The sequence below is a fragment of the Agelaius tricolor genome, unplaced genomic scaffold (genome assembly GCF_023055355.1).
Source record: "Agelaius tricolor isolate 1412-34295 unplaced genomic scaffold, bAgeTri1.0.p SCAF_7, whole genome shotgun sequence".
Classification (NCBI taxonomy): Eukaryota; Metazoa; Chordata; class Aves; order Passeriformes; family Icteridae; genus Agelaius; species Agelaius tricolor.
Genome location: NW_027269267.1, coordinates 38,300,532 through 38,322,604, shown reverse-complemented (window position 1 = coordinate 38,322,604; position 22,073 = coordinate 38,300,532). Strand labels below are relative to the sequence as shown.

At 34.8% G+C, this 22,073-nt stretch overlaps 1 protein-coding gene across 12 annotated transcripts in view; it reads left to right on the top strand.

The window, feature by feature from the left end:
* Positions 1-22,073, top strand: part of GPC5 (glypican 5) — a 602,268-nt gene that overhangs the window by 239,167 nt on the left and 341,028 nt on the right. The window contains exon 7 of one of the 12 annotated variants that reach the window (XM_071430995.1): positions 1,061-1,736. The exons of the other annotated variants lie outside the window; for them this stretch is intronic. Within the exon in view, the coding sequence (XP_071287096.1) occupies positions 1,061-1,099 (39 nt within the window). The 3' untranslated portion in view covers positions 1,100-1,736. Of the gene's footprint in view, positions 1-1,060; positions 1,737-22,073 lie in introns of those variants that run through there. 12 annotated transcript variants of the gene reach the window in all.

Sequence of the window (22,073 nt, the reverse complement as noted above, 5' to 3'; positions counted from 1 at the left end):
TCCTTGGCCCATAGATCCAGCCTGTCTAGAATCTTCTACAGAGCCTTCCTGTCCTCTAGCAGATCAGCTTCATAGCGTCTGCAAACTTAATGAAGGTGCTTCCAATTCCCTTGTCCAGATTGTTGGTAAAGATGATTGACAGGGCTGTCCTCAGTACTGGGCCCTGGGAAACACTACTTGTGACTGTCTGCCAACTGATTGTAACTCTATTAAACATCACTACAGTTTCTTCAGGAAAATTGTGTGGGAAATGGTGTCACATATTTTACTAAAGTACAGGAAGACAATATCCACAGCCTTTTCCTCATCCACTGAGTGGGTCATCTTGCCATAGAAGGGACGAGGTTATTCAAATAAGACCTGCCTTTAGTAAACCCACACTGTCTGAGGTTATGAAATTCAATGGTTGGATTTAATCTCTTCAAACCCTAATGATTCTATATTTCTAGAATCCTATTCAGACCCTTAAAATTGTGTGTGCCTAAATGGTGCAGCAGGTCACTGATAATTTTATCTTGGGTTATGGGAGTCTTCATACTGCTCTCATCCCTGTCTTCCAGGTCAGGGTATCCAGAGAGCAGCTGGTCTTTGTATTAAAGGCAGAGGCAAAAGAGGGCATTAGGTACCTCAGCCTTTTCCTCCTTTGTCAGTGTTTCCCCCCACATTCAGCAAAGTCTGGGGATTATCCTTAGCCTTCCCTTTGTTACTAATCAATGTATAGAAACTTTTTTTATTGTCTTTTAAAGCTATAGCCAGAAAAAGTCCTCATGGGGCCAGGGTTACTTTTGACATAGAAAGAGAAAAGACAGTTTCATGTCTCTTTTTGTCATGCATAAAATCTTCCAAGTTTTCATTGCTTAATTGAATTTCGTTTACAGTTAACTAGCTACAACAGAACCCCAAAAGAATAGAATATGTAGTACTAATAGGTTAAATTCTCTAGGCAGTTGATATTCTTAGAGCTAGAGCATTTATCAAAAACTAAAACATACACTTTCTCCTGTCTTTTTTATTATTTTTGTCATGGTTGACTTTACCTAATTTCTTTGTTTTTTTATAGATCCACAGCTTTGAGTTTCCTCTGGGCATTATGGAGTGAATGCATGCCCAAAGAGTCAAACTAAAAGGAAAACACCATTTTCTTTTGATATTAATACATTCCTTTTATATATTCTTGCTGTCTTAACTATGTATATAGTTAGCTTAATCGTGTGGTTTCAGGCTGCAGTACATAAACACAGAGGAATCATAAATTATTAAAATCAATGCATCTCAATACTCCAGACAAGCAATAAATTTTTGTACATTTTTTATTAAAAATATGAAATGACTGGAAAACTGTTAATTTTCTTATGCTATACAGCAAATTTAATGGAAATGGTCTTGTTGATTTCACTAGGACCTAGACCAAGGCCATTGGGAATACATGAGCGTAAGGACTGTGTTTGTATAAGATGTATTATGAACCTAATAGAAACTTTTATTGTATATTATACCATCTGTCAGCTCTTATTTATCCTTGCATGTATTACAGGAAAATTATTCCCTTCCATGTTAAAAGCATGGGGAATTTTTAGTTGTAAAATAAGGAGGATTTTTAAAAGTAAATCAAACCAGAGTACCACAGTGCTTTATTTTAAATTACAGTGATGTGATGTCATAAACGTCCCTTGGTGATCCAGCACGAAACACATATCTGAAATTTTCCCTTCTTATTCGCTATGTAGCAATATAAAGGAAAAATAAACACAGTAATTGCTTTTGACTGGTGCGCTTTCATTTTTTGTATATTATGTGATCAGCTCACTTCTGGCATATGTGTCAAGCACACCTTAAAGGAGGTTTAAAGCTTCCAGTACCTAAAGGGGAGCTACACAAAATCTGGAGAAGGACCTGGAGATGGTCCTTTTTACAAGCTGGGATCAATTTAAAGAGGGTATGTTTAGGTTGTATATTAGGAAGAAATTCTTTACTGTAGGGTTGGTGAGGCACTGAAACAGGTTTCTCAAAGAACCTGTGGATGACCCATCTCTGGAGGTTTTCAAGGCCAAACTGAATGAGGCCCTGAGCAACCTGGTCTGGTGTAAGGTGTCTCTGCCCATGGCAGGGGACTTGGAACAAGATGATCTTTGAGGTCCTTTCTAATTCAAACTGTTCTATGGTTCTGTGATTATGACATGAAGATGAACTGCCCCACAAAACTTAATATGGCTATCCCAGGTCACACTAGAAGATCTGTGAAATCCAATGTCCCATCTCCAGTATTATCTAAAACAAATGCCTAAAGAAGAGCATTTCCTTAATACATCCAGTGACAGGGTCATTTTTACATATTCGATAACCATTAGATTCCATTAACTGGTCATGTTTTCCTGTGAAATCCATGTAGCATTCACAGCACTATATATCAATTAGTTTTACAATTCTGTGTCTCATTCCACAAAGTACACATTTTGCTTGTTATGAAACTAGCTTCAGTTGACCTTATTCAATATTCTTGTTTCTTCCTTTTGAAAAGATGAAGAATAGTCTGTTTCAATCCACCATATCTAAGCCAGTCACTTTTTGAATCTCTATAGTATCATCTCCCCTGACATTATATATTTTCTTTATTGAAAATGCTCTCTTAATCAATTGTTCATAGTATAAAATTCTTTGCTTGCTTCTCATCAAATATATTTTGTTGTTTAGTGGTTCTCTTTTTTTTTTTTCAAATCAGAATGAGCCAAACTGCACACAGGTCTAAATCGGAGTGTGATTTGTGAATTTTGATGGTGTGAACAATGTTCTCTAATACTCTTTGTGGTTTTTCTCTTTTATAGATTCTTAATAATTTCTAGCAATTTTTATGTATTTCTGAGGTATTCTATTTATTGGTTTGGTGTTTTGGTGGAAATAGCTGTCGTGAGCCCAAGGTCCTTAACTGGTAATGATCATATCAAATCCTTTTGTCCTAGATATTGTTAGAATTCTTTATCTTCCACATTATGAAACAATTTATATTTGTTTGTATTAAGTTCCATGAGTTGTTTTATTGGCAAACCACTCACAAGGTTCTTCCACAGGTCTTCACAGCTGAGCCTCGACGTTATTACTCTGAGTAACTTTATAACATGAACATTCCTTCATCTTTCACTCCCATGCTCTTTTCAAGGCATGTATTCATAAACATATTGAAAAACATAACCATAACTTGGGTTGGCAGGGTTCTCCAGGCGTCAATTCATTCAGCTGTCTTCTCACAGCAGGTTCCATTAGACCTGATAGCTCAGAGTAAACATCTAGTAGAGTCTTGAGTATTTGCAAGGACAGAGATACCGCAAGCTCCCCATGCAATCTGAGCCAGTGCTTAAATGTCCTCATGGCAATTTTAATACTTTGTATCTAATAAAAACTTAGTGTGTTCCATCTCTGTTTAAGCCTTTCCTGCCTCAGTGAGAAGTTTAAGGAGAACAACTCCTAGGCCCACATCTTTCCACCCCAGAGCTCTGTAGATGGTCTCAATATGATCCAGGTTACTGCTGGCAGTATGATTGGTGCCTGTGGTGAGGAAAAAGTAACTTTCCATAGGCTGAGAAGCCTTGCAGAGGGACTGCAAGGAGCCTCACTAAACTTGGCCCTAACCAAAACATCTCCCAAGTCATGGGGTCTGGTTAGAATATTGGTGCCTCTATCACACCTGCAGGAGAGAGCCCAGTAACTACTGCTCACCTTTTCTTTTTTGTGCAGACATGATCTATGACTTTGCAGAAATAACACTGGCCTTTTCCTATAGCAAAGATACCAAGATTCAGAAGGAGACCTCAAAATACAATATGAATTGTATGTGAGAAACAGTGGTGAAAATAGAAGGACTTTGCCTTTTATAAGAAGGTGTTTGATATGTAACTAAAGCTTGTGATTATTTTTAATTGATTTTTTTCAGCAATGTTTTTCAGTAAAAAAAGTGATCTATAGCACATCAGCACTAACAAACTGCAACACAGTTACTAATTAAACACAGCATAAACACATCAAATAAGGAAAAGAACTGGTGATAACCTGCCATAAAAGATCTGGTTTGAAGTGAATTCTGGAGAAACACGTTCTAGCTATATTTCTGCTATCCAAGTAATTTATTCTCTCTAACATAGAGTAGTTGTTCTGGCATAGAAAGTAATGTGTCTCTTGTTGACATTTTAAAGACTTAAAAACAAAGGAAAAAGAAAGTCAGAAAAGTGGCAGAAACTCCAGTGATGAACAGGTAGAACATTGTACTCTGTAATTTGATTAACTTCCTAATACTCGTGTATTGGCTTTAATGGAAATATTTATAGCAACCCCATTTTAAATGACCAAGTAAGTACTACTAAGGAAGCATGTCAAAACAACATTTGGATGTTACTTGGAGAACTGTGATTATGTGACTCTACAAAGCTTGAATTAAATAATTTTGGGATAATTTGTAGTTGTCCAGTGCCCTAATAGTAGTCATGTTTTATTAACCAAGCTTTATTACTGGCTAAATATAAGAGGAGAGAACTCAAAATGAGACCTAATTTCTTCTCCTTTGTATTTGTATGGGAATTAAGATGCATGATATAAAATTTCTATTTATGGTGAGTAGATAAATTGCATTATGTGGTCTATGTGGTGGCTTTACCTTTGAGTAAGTTTAAAAGAGAAGAAGAATTGAAAAGAGAATGACTAGGGTGTTAGCAGTTAGTATTTTATATACATAAAACAAGCAATCATATAGTCTTTACCATTGAATAAATTAGCATTTGAAACAAGAAAGTCTTGGTTAGTTTTAACTAATTTAAATGGCAGACTCGGAAATTACTGCTGTACAGCTCCTCCTGGAGTGTGTTAATCAGTAAGAAACAAGAATCATGCTTTTTTTAAATTAATACATATTTGTGTTTGTATGTTAATGTGTGGAGGATGAGATTATACAATGTAAATTATACAATGTAAATTATACAATGTAAATTGTATAGGTACCTTCCCTTCTACCCCTAATACTTAAACCTGATCATTGGGCTTAAGCATTCTTAGAAAAAATGTGCATTTGAAGCCATAAGATGAAAAAAATATGTCTCAACATTTTCCAATGTTTTGGAGGAATTCTTCACCTAAATTGTGGATTTAGGATAAAAATGGCCCAGATAGTCTCTTTCAGGACAAGCAGTCATCCTGTGCTGCCAATTTGCTCTGAATGAAAGTAATATTTTCTTTTGAAAATAAAATGCTTAACCAAATGTGGATTAGAATTAATCAGTAAGAAAAACAGTGGTTTTTGGGAGACTCGGTGAATACGATTTTGTTCAAAGACAGGACTGATGAGTCGGAGGCCATAGTTTCAGTAGGAGAAATATTGTTCTTTGGTGTTGAAAGCATAGAACAGAAATCCTGTATTAAGGAGATGTCTACTTGACCATTTCATGAACTCTCATTTTAATTTTTAATAGAGGATTATAATAGCAGTAAGAAACTGAATTAAATAAGTATGGCAGCCTTAATACTGTTTGTGCAATTTTAACATTTAAGTAAGGTTTATAATATACAATTTTATTTACAGTATTGACTCTAAGAACAGGTGGAATACGTGACTACTAGCTCCAGAGAAGAGCTAGGTACTAAAAATTCAGATTCCTCTATGTGGAATATTTCTTTAACTTTGCAATCTCTTATTACTGAGAGAATTCATGAATTATCAAGAATGATGAATTGAATTATTTTTAGCATTTTTCCTGAGAGTCTGGAAATCTCCCAGAAAAAAAAAAACAAACCCAAGAAGCAAGTATTAATTCCTGCGTAAAAATAGGCTAAAAATGTCTTTGCTTACAAAATTGCAACTTCAGGTTCATTTTGATGCAAATATAATAAAAACCAAAAGCTTTACTTGAAAGTGTGGACATAAATTATGTGGAGGCCCAGAGATGACTGTCATTTTCTGCTGGAACTTTTTGAAATTAAAAACCATTGTTTTCAAAATGAACTCCTCAGGTTTGAGATTTCAGTTTTGTCTTCTGGTTTGTTTTTTTTTTTTTTCCTGTTAAAATATCAATTAATGTAGACAGTTATTATTCAACAGAAAGCCAAAGCAAGTGTTTGGGGACCATGGTAATGGAATACAAGACTCTCCAAGTCAGTGTACTTTGTACTGTAGAATAATATGCTGCATACTGATAGAGGTGCCCTTGGTAAGAGTGTATTTTGTCTGAGATATTAGACTATTGAAATTCAATCCTCATTTCATCCACAGATTAATTTTCTTTTAAATTGGCCTCATCTCACTAATAAAAAAATTATTGTTTTAATGTGCTGAGCCTATCCATTACAAGTATAATATTTATTACAGAATATTAAGTGGATTTAAATGTAATTAACTGAAAGTGAATTTGAGAATTAAGTTTAAAATCAGGTTACATTTTACAAGTAGATTGATTTCAGCACAAGAAAACAACTCATTTTCAAGGTTTTTTTACTTACTTTTATACTAACATTACACTAGACTGCAAAACTCTCTATTTTATCTCTTTGCTTAATGAAACCATTTGAGTTGCTTCAGAATTGAATGCGATCCAAAAGATTTAATGGAGTAATATTTATGTGCTAATAAAGTCACAGTATCATAGCAGTCATGTCAGGCAGAGACATCATCATTGTCTATCAAGGCGTGTTCAGCATTGCGTGTTCATAAACACGAACCTAAGTGCAGTAAGCTGTAATAAAGCATGCTTGGTTAAAATAGTCTCAGCAGAGAATTCAATCAATCAGCTCTTATCTCTTCTGAGAGTAAGTTCTTTCCCAAACAGCATGACTGTGTATACAAAATGTTTTCTGAAGTGGTGATTGTGAAATGCAGGATGGCTGCTGTAATTGCCTCATTGTTCAGCCTATGTCACAAAATTATGCTCATCATGCACCATAGGTGCCTCTGTGAGCATCATGTGTGCACAACAGCAGGCTTCATTCTTTCCTCTGACGTGTGACACTGAGTGTATTTCTGTGCTGGCACTCTTAGAGCTGTTCAGATAGGGGGCTAGAAATGTATTGCATAAAAACAGACTGATGAAACTTTTATGCAAAAGTCATGTGAAATAACACAAGAACACAGTGACTGGAAGCACTGCTGAAATGGTAATAGGTGTGATTGGGCTTAGGGCCAGGTTAGTGATTTTGTGATGCTGTTTCATATCAGCTTGTCCCTCTGATTTTCTCAGAAAAGGAAGGTATATAGGCCATATCTGGCTGTACTTAGGGAATTTTTAGCAGCTACAACAGTGTTTGGAGAATTATCATTGGGTGCTGTAAATCTGAATGCTTGTCACTGCTCAAGTTAGCACTGGAGTGAGCTGCCTTCAGGTAGCCTCAGAATCTATGGGAACATAAACCTACCTTATACCATTTATTCCCTCAGCCATGCCAAGTGGAATAAGTCACTTTTGCTTTTCTGGTCCCTACCATATCATTCTCTACATCATAGCACAAGGTTACATGGGGTGCAGCTGATAAGAATGTAGCAAACAAGTGAAGCAATGCTGCCTGTTGTCCTGGTTATTGAGGAGAACAGTCCAGAGGGGGATTATTCAGAGTATCTTCCTGTGCATATATTTTGGAAGTTCTGGTCTTTTGTGCTTAAGGTTTTGCTATATGTCACTTGTGGAGCACAGGGAAAGACTAGATATTCCTATAGCACATTGTGGATTTAAAATCTCTCCTGCATTCTCACACTTCCTAGTGTCATTTGTTCAGGATAGACTCAGCTCAGACATAAGCAGACACAGCTGTACAACTGTGGCTGTGCTTAGGTGATTGGGCACCATGACAGCAAGTGCTTATGAATTATAAGGTTTTCAACCCCAACTTTTGCCATTAAGTGTATATTTGATGGTGTGCCTTACCTTTCTAAGCAAAACTAGAACAAGTGTCTTGTCCACTAAGTTTAGCAGCTCATTTTGTGACAGAGTCCTATATTTTATGGCAAAGCCTTGAAATTAGGTGTGCACACTCTACTCTGGAAAAAATTTGTCTCTTCAACTGTGGAGGGATAGAATGTAAGAAAATAAAAATAGTGCAGAAGGTAGTCTCATACCTGAGGAGTTGCAGCTGTACTAATAACTAAAGATTAGGAACAGGCCTGCCCTTAACAGGCCACAGCTGTGTCCAATAAGAAGATGAGTGCTACAAAAGAGTGGCTTAGCTGGGTGAGGAGAGAGATGGAGTTTGTTGGCTGTGCTGTGAAGAAGGAGTCAGTGCTGTGAGGAGATGCCCATGAGAAATCACCAAGAAGAAATGATGCTGTCATCATTCACAATATGGTGACAGCATTCAGCCATTTATTTCTACTGATCCCAGTATGTGTAGAGAAATGGGTAATGTTCCTTAATATTTAGATTACTTAATCAGCTGAAATCCTATGATATTATCAGTAATTCTTCATGCAGAAGAGCTGTATGTTAGGCAATGCTGATAAAGAAAATATATCTTCTCATGAGTTATTTCACTAACTTACTGAGAGTAATTTCTCAACTGCACCTGAGAGTTCTGTCAGCATTTCATCTCACTTTCCTTTTGAGCTGCCTTGTGCAATTTTTTCCATGCACTCTGTTTTTCTGTCCAACACAAGGAAAAAATTAAGGCCCCTTCTTTTATAGTCAAGTTGTTTATGGGTTTGAAGATATAGGCAAAAGTAATCAATAAAACAAATGCGTTTAAATCTCTTTTTTGCCCTTTCATGACTTGACTTCCTGCTATTTCTCACTTTTACCTGGAATCGATGATACATTTTCTATTGATTTTCTACAGCAGGCAAAAGATCTAGGTGCCTGTTAACAAAGTGTAGCATATTGAAATTCAGAGATGTGAAAGCATTGGTTGAAGAGATGCTATCAAAAAAGCTTCTTTATTTTCCTGTAAGATTTTTTAAAGATAAATAACTTTATTATCATAGTTATATCATTGAATAATAGTTTGAATTAATTTTAAAAAAAAGTTTTCACTTTGCTGAATTTAGAAGCACCACTTTGGGAAAAGGTCTTACTGTTCTTATTCAGAGTTTGATTTGAACTCAATAATGTTAGTTAAGTTTTTCCTGGGGACTTGAATGGTTTCAAATCCATCAGATTTATGGACTTCCTGGAGGTTATTAAGAATCTGGTAAAAACCATAAAAGCTATATGAAGAGGGTGGTACTTTTAAATTATCTGTCTTGGTTTCCCTAAACTGAAACAGTCCCAGCAACACTCACTGTATGCCCCAGAGTATCTGAGAGTCATCAGTCAGGTGAGCCTAAAATCAAATGGCAATGACATGGTTAAGTAGTGCCTAGTTGAAAGGTGTAACTGTTTGCCTTACAGAGAAACAATTGAGGTCAAGTTTGCATTATTAAAAAATACTATACTTATTGAAAAGTTAAAAGGGAATAATTAGTGGATAAAGCGGTTGAGAACAATGTGCAGTGAATAAAATATTGCCTTACTAACATAAATATTGCAGAGCTTAATTGGGATGATTTTTCACTTTTATCAATAAAGGAACTGGCAAATTAATAGTCTACAATGCCAGTATTAATTTTTGAACATTTGTTTACATTCTTCTTTTAAAATGTTAAAAGCTACCTTAAAAAGTAGGGAGGTTTTGCGAATTCTTTCACATTCTGTCTATTGAAAGTGCATATCCCCTTTTCCAGTGTACAGTACTGGGAAATGTTCCTAAGCTGCCAATGAAGATTTGTATGCCCTTGTAGCACAGTGATCTTGACCATTAACTTAAAGGTAATGAGACTTCTTTTGAGAATTGATATTTTTTATTGCATGACAACTTCTTAATCATTGTCCTCACCCAACACAATAAAGAAGTTGTCCGCAAATATGGATCATTTGCTAAATTTCTCATTTTTATTGATCTGTGATGATTATTCTCCCCATCATTATTCTACTCAGCTTTCCCCCACACCTCTGTAAAAGAGCAGAACGAAACAAAAAAAACCCAAACAAATACACCAAAAAAAAGTGGGGGAGAAGAAAATAATGTTTTGGGCTTTTTTACGTGTGAAGAATGAAATAGTGTACATTCCTTTTAATGCCTTTAATTTTTTATTATATATGTAGGCTAAAGTTTCTCTGCTTTTAGAAAGGAAAAAAAATATTTTCAGCAAGACTTGCAAGTTTGAATTCTTGCCTGATGGTTTGATGGTGACAAAATACTGCAATATGACTTTTCCTTAATGTATAATTTCACTGCCTTTTTTTATTGATACAGCTTTTGAGAAACTACTATGTGAATTTCATAAAATTGTAATGTTTTTGATACAGAAATCTGCATCAAACTGTATAATTTTATTTTGTTTTTGGTAACATTCACATTATGCAAAGGCTGAACTGACATTGCCAAAAAAGTGTTGGTGAATCACCTTTTTACAATAATGACTGCAGAGAAAATCTCCCAAATAGCTCTGCGTATAAGACTATGAGGAGAAAAATTAGAATACATTGAGGCACTCACTAGTATTTTAGTTATCCTCTTTATAAATCTGATATAAAAGAACACTTCAATGAACTACCTGTTTCTTCAAAATGTGGTATTCTTAAGAAGAGGCTTTGTGTCTCTACTTTGACCCACATTACTGATGAACACAACACTGAACAGATCGGTCCTTCAAATGTTATTTCAAATTTCACTTTTGTAATGATGCTAATTAATAAAAACCCCACACTGTCAATGACGCCATGTAAAATGGTAACCAGAGGCATGGATTTCACATAGAATTTGTCTCCTTTTTTTTGCTCAGCTGTTTCAATAAATAATTATTTGGGTTTTTTGTTTGTAAAACAAATATCTTGTCAGATAGCACTGGGAATGCTGCTTTAAATTGCAAATATGAACAAAATGTTTGAACACTGAAGTAATTCTGGAATACATGTTAAATATCAAAATTAACTAGATAATTAAATCTCTTTACCCACAGAATATATTATTAATTGCACAGAATACAAACTAATGAAAAATTAGTTTATTTCTATTTAAGAGTAATATGAAGTTGTGACAGATGTGCCATGTGATATATTGTTTTGCCAATTATTTTATGAAAGATTGTATCTACATTTTTTTTTAAAATAAGGGGAAAAAAAAGAAAACCAACTGCGTGTACACAATATGAGCAAGCCTTTCTGCTTTTATAAATAGCTGTTGGTGGTAAAGGGAAAATTGAAAAGATTATCTGTCCTGCTGCTATAAGTAAGTGTATTCTCTTAAAGGACCTTCACATATCAGATTCTCAGTTCTATTAAAAAAAATTTTCCATTTCCTTTCAAGGCAATCTGATCCATTATGCAAGATGCTTCACCAGTTGTTAATTGTGAAACAAATTACAGTATTCTACATGAGATCTTCAGGAGTAAAAAGAACCTTCTGCAATGTACATGATAACAGGTTTTTGCAAGTTTATGTCATATTAGTACATTTGTCCTCAGGTAATTCACAGATTCTAGATATGAAACAATGCTGTACAATTTCTAAATATTCACTTTAAAAAAAGAAAAAATGAACTGGACCCAAAACTTACTCTGAGAGAAAGCAAAGATCACTTAGTTGATTGCTACATAAATGACTTAGACTGCACTTTTTCCCCTGAAGGTTTTTTGGTCAAATTTGTTCTAAATGAAAGAGAAATTGAATGAAACAACAGGAAGGCATATAGTGAGGGTGAGAAAAAGCAAGCTCACCATTTATCTAAAAGAGGATATAGATCTAATTTAGGATTTAGAGGAATCCTAAGGAGAAGGAAATTAGAGTCTTTCTCCTGCACAGTCTTTGCTGCAGAGAAGCACTGCTGGATAGTCAGCATATATTTCTTTCTCTAGAGCTGATACTCCTTCTCCTCATTTTGTGATGATTTCTGCACACATTTTTGTCTACACTCCCCATAGTTCTAGCCAAACTCTAGGTTATCCTAGTGCTTTGTTATAATCAAGAAGGTTTTCACTTGAATGCATAACCTTTATTTCCTGTTCCTACTTCACTTAGTCCCAGGCAAGGAATTCTCAAAACCACTGCAGTATTAACTCTCTAGCAAGTAAATAATGTCTGGCTTCTATAAAGCTCTTAAAGTTTTGTTTTTCTAGCAGCAAATGGTGAAAATATGCATTTGTCATGTTTGCACTTTATATTTTTTATGAAAGAAAATAGGTGTTTTGGGCCTCTGCTTCCTTCTTTTTCCTTTCTCTCCTAAGAAAGAAAAAAAAAGCTCCATATTACTATCATATAGGATTTTTTTCCTGGCTCTCAATAGACAGCTGAACCAGTTTCCTCACTGAGATATCAGCATAAGGAATTTTAATATCTTACTACTTTGTTTGAATAGATGATTCAGATATTTTAAAATGACAAAAGAATGATTTAATGTAAGCTTTCTAATATTATGCCATGAGAGACTGAAATAGAAGGTAGGTTGGTTAATAAATACTTCTGAAACTAGAGAGCTTCATTCCAGGGAGATCTAATTTTATGAGTAATTTTCTTTGCCTTGAGTGATAATTATGCATATGAATATATACACCCTTATAAGTGATCATACATGCACACATAAACATGAGTGGGTATTAGAATACACATATGTATCATTCTTGTCTGAGAAGACATTTATCTATATGTATAGATATATAGAAGTAAGCTATGCTAAGTTTGCAATGATTTCGCTGTCATCTGTTAAGTATTTGTAGATTATATCACATATACATTTTTATATACATTTTTCTTGGGTTTGTTTGGTTTTGGTTGGTTTTTCTTTTTTTTGATGGGATGTGCATTGTTTTTTTGATTTTTTAAAAATGAAATTGATGTGGAACTAACAGACCTATACTTAATCCACCAATTCCGATTTCAAAACGTTGGCGAAAATGTTAACTGGTCCAAATTCCAGGCTTTGCACTGTAGTGTACCATTTATTGAAGTATCAACACCAGTCATCCATGCTGCTCCTTCATCCATAATTTCAATGTTCTTCTCTGCAAGTTATTTGGATTAGCTTGTATATATATATTCTGACTTGTCTACTACAGACTTTCAGTTTGCAACATAGTGAAATTCAAACCCCAAATTTTATTATTTTAAAAATAAGATCTAAACTGCATTTAAAATATTTATCAGGTGTCATTTGAAAAGATTTTGTTTATGATGCAATAGGAAGCGTTTTCACTTACAGTGAGATATTTCACCTGGCTTTGCTCCAAATACAGGAATGTTCTTATTCTGTTTTGACATGCTGTATTATGACTGATTGATGAATTGGCCATCTGGGTCAAATTCAAGTCAAATATCTGTGTTAGAATATTTTGTTTCCAGTCTCATGTACTACTTATTAGTTTTAATATCAGCCTTAGAACTCTCATTAATATCTTTGGTTTCCTTTAGCAATTTCTTATATTTCCCAGCTGACTTATATTTTCCCAGCTGACAATGTATACCACTGTCAGCTTCTTTATTTTTCCGTGGTGATGTATGTTGTTGGTGGTTCCTTGTCATTAAGACTAAACAGAAGGCAACCTCTGTAAAAGTGTTCATTGCACATTTCTCTGCTCATGTTTACCCACCAGATATCCTGGAGAACCAATATTTTTTTCTATTGATAGTTTGAAGTCTCTTAGCAGACGTCCACAAAGGCAGAGTACTGGAATGCATGGGTAATCAATATGCCAAAGGGCCCCACAGAATAATGGGATTTAGGATCAGTGTTAAAAGTAGGTATTCAAAGAGCACAGTAGCAATTAATCTTCCCCGGTCTATTCAGCTATTGCTATTCCACATTTTTGTACTTTTTAGTTGTAAAGCCCTGATAATTTTTTGTAGAAACAGGTAAGATAAAATCAGACATTGCTATTATTACTTATAAAATTTTAAATTGTTGTGGCTGTGGAAAGTGTAGGCAATCAATAGTAAACTATAAACCAAAATTAATCATGATCTCATAACCAATGATAAATTGTATTTCTGATGTAGACAAATGTGCATATTCCCAAGTAACACTCTACACAGTTTTAATGAGAGTTGATAAAATTACTTATTCCAGGTAGCACTTGAGTCCATAAGAAAAAGAAGAACAAATGTACATAGAAGTTTTCTACTCAGTTATGATAACACACACCATAGTCTTCCTTTCTGTTTTTGATGTGCACATTTTTTCCAAAAAATACTGTTAAAAAACTCTTAGGTAAAACTTCTGAAAATACTAAAAGAATTTTTTGGCATTTAACTGTCATGTAACACAAAGTCATTCCTTAAATAAGCACACAAGCATATATTTTTAACTGTAGGAAAATTTTAAGTCCATGTGGTAATGGACTTAAAATTACTGAATCATAGATATTACAGTTATTATGTAATTTAATTTAATTGAGTGTTCAATATTTCTGATTGGGAAAAAGCAAAAAAAAAATAAATCAGGGTCTAGTCATTTTAATCCTTTGTGCATAATGTGAAATAAAGGGAAGTCTAGCATGAGGGTTTGAGAAATCAGCAGAAGTTCTAGAAGTTAAGAATAGCACATGGTAATTACTGCTTTGAGTGTTTGAGCAATGTATTCCTACAATTTGGTTAGCTGTATTATTTTTAACAAGGAATATACCAGGCATATTTGTTATATTATTAGTACAATTACCAGAGAACATTATATTGTGCAGGAATTAGATTTTTATTGTTGTTTCTGGTTGAAATCATAAGCATGCCATAAGTGGTGGAGAACAAAACAGTTTGAAGCAGGTTAGCAAACAAAATGGGAAATGGACAGGACAAGTAAGAAACTTTAAATAAATTTTTTTTGTTGTTACCAACTTCATTTTAGACATTGTGAAGCACATTAGCAGAGGGAGGAAAAGAGAAAGGCCAGAAATAGCAGTGGGTATAAAACAGAGAGGAAACAGTTTGTAATGTATTTTCTTGTAAATGAAGTCTTAGGTTCTGCACAGCAATGTCTTTCATTGGGATTGATCTGGTTAACATAGCATAAAACATCCAGTGCCAACTAAGATTTTCTCCTAGCTTCCATCTCGTCCTACAATAGGTTGAAAGTTTCATTTTCTTCCTGTGTCATAACTTTTATATCAGTTCATGTGTCTTTGACACCCTGGGACTTTTAAATAGCATAGGACACTTAATTTAGATAGTTGATCCCAAACCACTGGACTCAACAACACAGCTGTTTTATGCATTTTTAGGTAGATTTTATAGAATAATTTATTCTAACAACACCAAGAAAAAAGCCATCAACTACACGGACCAGCACATTATATAGAAAGAATATAGAAAGCCTGGTAGAAAAGGACGTGTGGGTCCTGATTGACAACAAATTGTGCATAAGCTGGCAGTGTGTCCTTGTTGCAAAGATGGTATCCTGATATCCAGTGGTATCCTGGGCCATGTTGGTATGAGTGTTACCAGCAGGTTGGGGCATATGATTCCCTCTACTCAGAAGTGAGGCCACCCCTGGAGTCCCGTGTCCAGTTCTGGGCTCCCCAGCACATTTATAATAGCTGAAGGCTAGTCTAGCCAAGATGCTGAAAAATACTATTTCCTTGAAGTATGCATTTTATTCTTTACACTCTTTCCAGTGTAGTTTAGATAAATGTAAAAGAATATTTTAATTCAAAGCAATTAAAATGTTATATATATGTATATATACGCACACACACACACAGAACAAACTAGCACAGGATTTTTTTCCATGTCAGTATATTTTGCTGAATCCACAGAATCCACAAGTTACTTCAAATGTATCCATAAATTCCAACTGTTAGCCCCAGTTACAGCAGCGCAGCTACTGTGCGGTAGCACACTCCATGCACAAAGCCTTCTGCCCAGTCAGTACCAGAAGCAGAATCTGCTCACTGTGTTTTCCCTTATCCCCTCCTCAGCCATAGTTTATCTGCTTTTGTCAGTGCCAGTTCTTAAGACTGAGAGGAGCATCTTTTTTTTTTTTTTTTTTTCTGAAGTGAACGGCAGAATCTCTGCGGTTTTTTTCCCAAGATCTCAGAGTTAGATGATAAAGCTGTTAGAAAAGCACTGTGCAAAGTCCTGTAAGCAGTAGTAGTCTAGGTCCCCAAATCAGAGTTGGTAAGAACTTTCTTCCTTGTACTGACAGCTAACAGCATGTAAAGTAACTCCAGCATGCAAAGTTTCTACATTTAAAAAAAAGCCACAGATAGATCCAGGGTGACATTTTTCAGGCTATAAATTTATTTAGATATATAAATTTATTTTGCCCATAAATTTATTTAGATTTATTTTGGAGGAGCTTGTTTCAATAGGAATTTTGGGGCAAGGAATGATGAGAAATTATGTCAGCAAATGTATGTATATCTATCCCAAACATGCATTGGGTCAGAAAAGTAGAGAAAGATGGGCTGCCCAGAAGTTTAATCATTTACCTAGTCAACATGAAAATCAACATCTGCCTTCCTGATGAGAAAGGGAACACCAAACAGAAAGGAAGGAGAGCTCAATGACTTTGTGACTGGGAAATTTCCTGAAGATAGAAAATGCTGAGCTTGATTCAGATGAAAGAGGCCATATCAGACCAAGGATTTTGAACGCAAAGATTCATTTCCTTGTGGTTTGGAAGGGGAATTCTGAGCTGATGCTGCATCTCCTAAATTTTATGTCATGGTACCTTAAGCAAAATATATATCCTGTGAATACTTAGGTGCCTCAGAATAAGATCTATTATTTGCAGCACAGAGACTAAAATGCCTCAAAGTACCTAGAGCAGAATATGTACACTGACGGTGCTGTGGTTTCAGTCTAGTCTTTCTCAGAGCCTAGGGAACCATATTTATGGGTTTTAAGTCTGCCCTGGAGATAATACTTATCCTGTCTTTCAAGTCAAGAAAGTGAAATGATCCTTTCTTTCTTGTAAAAGACAATTCAGCCTCTGTGGAGGTCTCCTGTGGGGAGATGCAGGCAAAGCTATTATTTAATCCTCTAGTTTACAAAACACATTGCAACCTGCAAAGATGAAAAGGTACATTTAGCCTGTCTGCATTTTAATCTTATGCATTTGAAGAGAATTACTTATCTTATACTCTGGCATACAAACTCAGGAAAGTGACTATACTTCTGCAGTCATAAATATTAATTCTTTTGTCCAGAGAAATGGGTATTCTTTTCAGAGCTAGCAGTTAAAAAATAATTCACAGAGCTTCTCCATGTCTTGAGTCCTAGATTTTTTCTTTTTTGAGTACTTCATGAAAGAGAAAATCCTGAAATGGGAGGGTCTTGAGAATACTCTTTGTACCTGTACAGCTACATTTGCAACAAGTTGGTATCTTAAGTTATTAGTCTGTATGTGAACAACCAAAAATTCATGGTGCCTCAGCATTTATTTTTTTAGACTTTCCTACAGTAGCTGAAAAGCAGTGTGGGAAGTAAGATCCCTAAACAAAAGTAAATGCATATATGCCTGACCAGAAAATGAATGATGATGGATGTCAGTACATGGCTGTAGCTATAACTGATATATGCTATGACTGGGAGAAAGAATTTCACTTTTCTATATAAACCAGTTAACTCACTGACATTTCACAAGAACAAACATACTATGAGCAATAGTTTTTGATAAATCTTGTCTGTGTTCTGCTAAGTAGCCATTGGATAACTTCCAACCATCTGGCTGGCATCTCAGGTCCCATGAAGGTACAATTCAGCATAATTGTGTGAGAATAATTGCTCAAGAATTAAAGTAATTAAACTTATAAATATTTTGTATATTGCTGAGGGAGGGATGTTCAGGAACTTTAAAGAAAAGAAATACCTTTCTGTGAGCAAAAAGACACTTTGGTATCAAAGAAACTTGCCAAGCTTTCTGTTTTCCTTTGGATTTTTGGAATCCCACTGATGTTCTTCAAATGGATATTTTTGTCCAAGTTCATAATTGTGGAAGAGCTAATTACATAAAGAGCATTAAAGATGGTCTATGGTATTCCCACTGTGTACTAGGGTTAGGTATTAAAGTAATGTAGGTCTTCTAATTTTATTAAAGTGGTCTAGTATTTTAAAAGTACCTGGTGGGAGAGGGTTGGAGCTTAGCCAAATGCAGTGGGAGATGTAATTTGCAGCCAACATGAAGAGTATACCTAAAAAACCATTAAAATGTATTCAGTCTTGCTACTAACTTTGTTCAAGCCATTATCAGAATTATTGACTTGAAATACAGCTAAAAAGCATTGCCCCTCAGTATTGCAGATGCTAAGGAAAATGGTCCTTTATATTAATACAAGGTTAAAAAAAAGGTGTGCTTTTCAGTTTGCTTTCTCCATTGGTGTGCTTTGATTTTTGCACGCCTTTTTCCATGTCATCTATGTAAGAAAAAAAAAAAGCCATCATTTTTGCTAATATCTAGTACTAGCACTAAGAAATGCTTACCTAGAGCATTTTAATCCTAAATTCAGAACCTATCTTAAAAAACAAAACAAAACACTTCCAGAAATTGAATGTTTTATTAGTAAACAAGACCAAAAAGAACAATGACTGCCTTGAGGGTTCTGTTTCTAGGCACTGCAAGAAACTGAGCCTGGCAACAGCAGGAGTGGGAGTCTGGAATAAAAGGTGTGCCATCACTAAGGCAAAGACAATTTTTGGCCAGTCAAAAGTTCTGTAATTCTCTCACTCTCTTTGTACCACAGTCAGTGAAGTCCTCATTATTCCAATGCATAGGCACAGAAATGAAAAATTTGGACTGTATTTGTTTCTGCTCTGATTCAATGAAAAGTGCTCCAGAGAGACAGTATTTAGTTGGATCATCAGTGTTCAGAAACTCTTCTCAGCAGTAGAACATGTCTTGATCATAATCTGTTGCTTTGGAGTTGTTTGTTTCAAGCAAATACCTGGATTAACACTGTAACTGCTTTATTGCCTTTTGATTCAAAGAATGATGAGTAGATGAGGTTGGAAGGAGTCACTGGAATCATCCAAGCTGACATGCCTACTCAAAGCAGAGCCAACTAGAACAGGTTGCCCAGAACTTTGTTCAGTTGGATTTAAAATATCTACAAGGATGGGAGCTCCAAACCTTACTGGACAACCTCCTCCAGACTTTGATAACTGTCACTATTAAATGGTTTTTTCTTATACTTAGATGGAAGTTACTGAATTTCACTTTGTGCTTATTGCCCCCTCATCTCTCACTGGGTGGTACCAAGAAATGTCTGACAACATCTTTTTCACTCATCCCCATGAGGTATTTGCATACTTTGATAAGTTACCATTGAGGCTGAGAAACATATGCTTAAAACACAGAAAAATTTTTCTGTGTTTTCTATGCTATAGGGACTGCTCAGGTAAAAACATTTTATAGGTTTATATGGGCAACATATTTGGTCACTTTATCAAAATCTCATGAAAAAATAATTCAAGAAATACAGATGATACAAGTTAAAATTAAATTTTTTATAATATTTTCAGTATTAATCACAGTAAGATTTTTTAAAGGTAAAACTACTCCATCTTTTTGAAGTTTAATTTTTTTTTTTTTCTGAAATTAATTGCTCCTCTTCATTACGGTTTTAAGAATTCTAAACAGAATTATAAACATAAAAAGACTCAATTACTACATTCTCTCTACACCATTACAGGCAAAATATTCAAAAAGTATTAGAATCTGAATCCCTTTTTGCTTTATTAGAGTGAAATCATACTTCTGTAAATCAGAAGAAAAAAACAAAGCTATCCAAAGTTTGGGGTTTTGTATACCAGTATGGAAACACATTGCAAGTGCAGGAGATTCACATTCATTATTACAATTGTAGGGTTTTGTTTGTGGTTTTTTGGATTTGAGGGTTTTTTTTTTTCAGATAATGCTCTTTTACATTTCCATTTATTGGAATTTTTTCCTCCAGAAGTACTACTTTATCAGACTGTTTCAATATTCTGACAAGCCTGCTACTATTAGTTTCTTATTAATTTTAAGAAAATATTATTAATTACTATTATTAATTTTTTAACACTTACAAAAGATTCAATTCAAAAAGAACTTCAGCTTCAAAACACTTAACGTTTATCCACATTGCTTCTGGAAATTTCAGGTTGGTGATGTCAGGTGTACAAAGTACAGGATGAATAGGTAAGAAATATAAGTAGGAAAGATAGATACCTTGAATGGGAGCTGTTGAATCAGCTCTGTAGGTGAAACTGAAGATCTGTGCATACTGACTTAAAGCCAGCTGTGTGAGAATCTGTTGAAGACTAGCTAGTTTAAATTGTAATAAATTTTGTGTAGCGTTTATATTTGCAGCTCCAAACAAATCCCATCTCTGTCCATGTTTTCTACTAGGTTCAAACACAGCCTCTCTGTATTCTATATTGCTGTCATATCTTACATGTAGAATAAATTAAAGATCATCACAAACAATTTCAATTGGATCTAACTTATATTAACTGTGACAAGCAGTACAGTAATTCCCATCCTTAGTGTTGGTAAGAACTTGAGGCACAATTCATCCCAGTTAGTATTAGAAACTAAAACATTAGTAATCCAAGTTGTCTTTACAATAGCTATTTCTCTTCACAAACTACAAAATGAACCTTTTTCAGGTATAGATAACATTTGAGTCTCACAGATCCCATTTTCTGGTTCCCTTTATTCTTAAGGAGCAACTCAGCAAGGTGTTCATCTAGAAGCCAATATTTAGTTTTTCTAAGGAAACAGCTGGATTTTTTTTGTTCTTTGCCATCCTCTAAACCCACAAAATCAACCTTTCCCTTTTAAATTCCCTTGTTTCTCCTTGTATTTTTAAAGCATACATTTGATATAATTCATCAGCTCTTCATATATTAGCTGCTAACTGATTTCTAAAAGTCCATTTATGCAATCATCCAATATTTTCTCAGACCATTGTTGCAAATAATTACTTCTTGTTTACACACTGCTCTCTCCTAAAGATGGCATCTTTCTGACAGTTTGGGGCAGTAACAAAACAAACATAAGAATATCCCAATTTGTCCTTTATACATATGCACACGTTTGTCATAACCTACAGAAAAGAAGATTATGGTCATGACCTTTCATGAGTCCACTGTGACCAGTACTCACCCTGTGCCATTGCTTCCATATACTCTTTCTCCTGAGTTGCTGAAATCCTAAATGGGAAATATTTAAATAATTTTTCTTCTCTGGATAGAGGTGTTGAAAGCTTATGCATAAGAGCTTTAATGCCATCCGAGAACATCATTTACTGTATTCTCCTGGGCATAATTCACATTGTAGTGTTCAACAAGGACCTTTTCTAATTCTACACTAGAGCCATATTTTTGCACATTAAAAAAAAAATTGTTCGGCATTTATTTAAACAGTTTAAGGCTTAAAATGTCTAGGCTCATGTTATATTGCAAGTGCATGATTTGGTGCTGAACTCTTACCTTACTTCATGAGATTTAACCTTATACCTTGTGCATTTATTATGATTTTGCTGCAACAGAAGAGAAGCTAGTGTCTTTGTACATTTGATGTCTGCGCGTGTAAAAAGTACAACTGCACACATTAGCATTTAATTTCCTCCAAATGTCTACCAGTTAAAGATCCCTGAGGATTTTGTGTAATTTGTAAGTGAAAGCTGGAAACATTCTGCTTTAGCTGTGTGTGTTCTCCACACCAGAGTTCAATTAAACATCTCCCCCATGGTTTCCTTCACCTGCCCAAACAAAGCAAATACACCAAGAGGAAGGCTGCCAGCATCTGAAATGGATGCATGTTGGTTAGCTGGATATATATGCAAGTGTGTAGCCAAGGTGTCATTCCTCACCCTTGCCTCCAGTGAAAATAAATCTTGTCTGTTTATTTCATTCATTGAATCATACAGAAAAGCACTTTTTCTGTTGATTAAAACAGTTACATTTTTCTCCTTTGAGTATTGGAAGGTTGTGGACAATTTTTTTTTTCTTTTGTATTTGTCATATGCTTTTTTAATCAACAGAAAAACATGAAATGCATTTTCAGCATGGAAGTGCAGCACTTTCACAGATTAGCCTCTTATATCTTCAGATGCTGAAACACAAGTCAAAGTTATGAAGTGAAAATTGATCAAGAAAAGATATATTTGTAT